The 4,063-nt window shown below is 32.2% G+C and overlaps 1 protein-coding gene across 1 annotated transcript; it reads right to left on the bottom strand.

Moving 5' to 3' along the window:
- Positions 1-850: 850 nt before the first annotated feature.
- Positions 851-2,198, bottom strand: LOC113320756 (ras-related protein Rab2BV-like). Its single transcript, XM_026568648.1, has 3 exons — positions 1,999-2,198; positions 1,696-1,902; positions 851-1,537 (listed from the first exon to the last, which is right to left on the bottom strand). Exons 2-3 carry the CDS (start codon positions 1,858-1,860, stop codon positions 1,049-1,051), a joined length of 654 nt encoding a protein of 217 aa, XP_026424433.1. The 5' UTR covers positions 1,861-1,902; positions 1,999-2,198; the 3' UTR covers positions 851-1,048.
- Positions 2,199-4,063: the final 1,865 nt, after the last annotated feature.

Here is a 4,063-nt window from a genome sequence, read left to right on the forward strand (position 1 = left end):
ATCGATCAAGCACAAAACGGAGTTTTTTTAACAATGGATGATCAAAAGTTGTCTTCAGATCTAAAAACAGTTCTCAATATCCCATCGATACTTTGATCTAGTTTGAGTGACCTTATATCAGAAGAGAAGGCTCTCAAGAATAATAAAAAAGGTGCAATTAAAGTTTCGACAACCTTTAGTCAATCAAATTAGTAATCGAAAACTAAAATAAGAATGCAATTATCTAGTTTGCCACCAACGGTACTTTTTAGAGCTTCTTGATCCCACAAAAGTCTTTAAACGAGAGAACGTAAGAGATTTCTCCTAATTAGGGTACTTTCCTCTCCGGTATAGTATTACAACTAATACTAGTAGTCGGCTCCATCAAAAACAATTGTGAGTTGTTATCATTAACCGAAGATTGAATATATGATTGTTGTTGTAGTTGAGCTAAAGATTCAGCAGCTGCAATTCTCTCCTCACAATCATCTTCCATTTTCACAAAAAAAAATTCCACCCAAAAATATTTTTCCCTCCTACTCTCACCTCCCTCACACAAATTCAAATAAAAATACACACTAATCTATCCCCCAAATATTTAAGATTTTACTAATTAATTTTAACCACTAAACCTGATTAGTGAAGGCTAGATTAGGAATTAAAATAATAATTACATAAGGGATGACCTAGATTTGATATTTGGATCCCTATTTTGTTATGTAACTATATCCCCCAATTAATTTTCATATTCCCAATCACGCGTTCTAAATTTGAGTAATACATATGTAAGAATTTAGCACTTACTAGCTCTTCTCTCGTGTATCTGTCAGTGCCTGCTAGAACAAAAATAAAAATAATATAATATCATGTATTTTAACAAAAAAATCTTTCTTCGATAGCGTAATAATTTCTTACAACTGCATTTAAAAGAATAACATCTCGCAAATAAGTAGACGTGTTCTACATGTTTGTTTCTCTTGTGTACAAAAATTTCCGTTCAAGTGCCTTTTTACGGTGGGCTATCAGAGATTGTTTTCTTTACATACAACAATATAGAAGAATTTGTTTTTTAAGTAGAACAACAGGTTTTCTTGTTCAAGTTTCCTGCAACTTCCCCAACATTTATAGTGGTTCCATGACCTGGAAGCCCTGTGGTGTTGGCTGCTTCTTGGGCGGCAAGTGCTTTTTTGCTTATGATATGGTAAATGTCTGCCAAAATAATTTGAAAAGCTTTATCAATGTTCAATGCTTCCAACGCCGATGTTTCAAGAAAAGAGAGTTCCTCTTTCTCAGCCAAAATATGAGCATCTTCCTCCGGAACAGCTCTCAGATGGTTCAAATCAGATTTATTTCCAGCCATCATAATAACAATGTTTGAATCAGCATGGTCTCTCAGCTCGCGAAGCCACCTCTGTACATTTTCAAAAGTTTGTCTCTTTGTTATGTCATAAACCAAGAGTGCACCCACGGCTCCTCTGTAATAAGCACTGGTAATTGCTCGATACCTTTCTTGTCCTGCTGTATCCCATATTTGTGCCTTGACTGTTTTCCCATCTACCTGTTACACCAACCCAAATTACCAATAACAAAAAAAAAACAAGTGCTGGAAATATAATAAAAAGTGGGTTTGGATTTAGATATATAACTAGTAAAATGTGCATTTTGTATACTGCAAAAAATTAAATAAAAAAAGGAAATCAAAACCACAAACTATACCTGAAGAGTTTTTGTGGCGAATTCAACACCAATAGTTGATTTAGATTCTAGACAAAATTCATTTCTTGTAAACCTCGAAAGAATATTAGATTTCCCAACACCAGAATCACCAATCAAGACAATTTTGAATAGATAATCATATTCATGGTCAACCCTATGAGACATTATTATTTCTTCTCCTTCCTCTTTTTGTATATCCTATACAACCTAACAAATTCAAAATTGAAACAACAAATTAACATTAATATATCTAATTGACATTAGCAAACTCTGATTTAATCAAAGTTCATGGGAATTTCTTACCTTGGACAGAAATGAATTGATCAAAAATCAATGGAGTTCAAGGTTGAATTACCAATGCGTAAAAAATAAAACAAAAGAAAAGGTAATAATCAATATTGATATTTTTACTAGTTATGATTTATGATTAAAAAATATAATTGAAGGTATAGAGAAGAAGAAGGAGAAAGAAAAATTATGAGGAATAGACTAGTAAGCAAAAAAGAAAAAAAAACAATTTTTTTTTTGTTCAGAAAAAACCGAGCAAAATAGTTTTGAAACGGTTTCCATAGAAAAATAAGGAGTGGTAAAAGAAGCATGGAGAGATATTTTAGGAAGTACTGCGTACAACTTATGTCTTTATGCTTGTTTCCTCCTTGATAGTTCAGTATCTTTCACTAATTTTAAACAAAATATTCATATTTTCTTGATTACAAAATTTCTAAATTAACTAAATCGTAAAACACTAAATTTATTTATCTTTGATCGATGAAGAACTTAACATCCCAGATTATCAAATTAAAGAAGCAAAAAACTGATCACGAGAGTTAAGGTATTATTTGATAGACATACATTTGTGACTTTATTATTGTTAGCATTTAGTTTTGTATTAATTTTCGTATTTGTTGTGTTTTTGTAGGTACACGAATAAAATAGACCTTCAAATAGGAAATAAACCTTTCTAGTTTGAGTCCTAGGAGTTTTATTTGAGGCATATTACTAAAAGACAAAAAGGGTCGTTAGGAAGTAATTTCCTAAAACCTTTTAACCAACTATTCTCTTACAACCTATTTTTCCCTGATTAATTAGTTTTAATTAATCGTTTTGAGTGTTAATTAACCGTGTTATATATGAGATCAACTAATGTAAATCGATCTTCAAAACATCAAACAACTGAAAAAAATTGATTTTCTTTTTCGAAAACACTACCCAGAACACGTAAACCGATTTTGGGTTGGTATCTTCTAAATTCAAGAAGGACATTAAGAATCGGTTAAAGTATGCATAGATAAAACCCGATTCTCATAATCGGATTTTTTGGAGCCATATATGTTAGAGCACTGCTCGGTCGAACTCGCAAGCGTTGTTATCTCAATCTTGTTTGTTAAGTTTAGTTGATCAAAACTATAGTCTTAATTTATAGTCTACTTATAGGAGTTTCGTACTAGGATAGATTGTGTAGTTAATCTTTAGACTTCACGACGCTTACAATTGAAGACGAAGATCTACTGAAGAACTCGGAGGAACTTCATCAACAAAAGGTATGTGGAGAGTAAAACCTATCCATCACTCAGAAGTCTATTCTATTCCATTCTATCTCCTATTGAGACAAAAGTCGTATTGTGATATAGACTTTCATATCATACACATTTGTTATTTCGAGCTGAGTATAACTCACTTATCTATTTCTCGAAATATGTATTGGTAGATTTTTTGCTTTTGCTACATTCATCATTATTCTTGACGAGTTTAGTTGGAAACGATTCATTGGTTGGAAACTAAATAATAAGTCAAAATAAGATCATGTGGAAATTGCCTTGAAACATCTTACATGATTTATGTGAAACAATCATTTGATGTCGACTTGGAAAGTTTTGTATTGATCATTCGATCACTTGAGAATTGCTTATAAGCTAATGGTTTGTGTGAGACAGCCATTGTCATCTTCTAAGAATGTTTCAATGATTGAAATGCGAGTTTAGAACTAAAACCCATGTCTGTTAAACATCATAGTATCTGTACAGGTCCGGAAACCAATTTTGCATACCAGTATGCGGACGGTTCTACCTGATTTAGGTCCTGGACGACAGTTTGCGTACCCGTTAGCAAACAGTTGGACAAGACCAAAGTCCGGAACTAAAGTTTGCAAACCCGTTTGCAAACTTAGTGATCAAAGTTCTAAAATCTGTTTATTATGTTTATATACTCATGAACAAATACATTTATGAAATAAGGAATGCAATCTTTCCAAACCGTGGCTTAATGTTCATGAACTGATTCTTGTACTTTGTACATTACGAATCATTCTGATTTTGATTCAAATTGGATCATATATACTTTTATGTGATTGTCAACAATTGAACAACTC

This window comes from Papaver somniferum, chromosome 11 (genome assembly GCF_003573695.1).
Source record: "Papaver somniferum cultivar HN1 chromosome 11, ASM357369v1, whole genome shotgun sequence".
Lineage (NCBI taxonomy): Eukaryota > Viridiplantae > Streptophyta > Magnoliopsida > Ranunculales > Papaveraceae > Papaver > Papaver somniferum.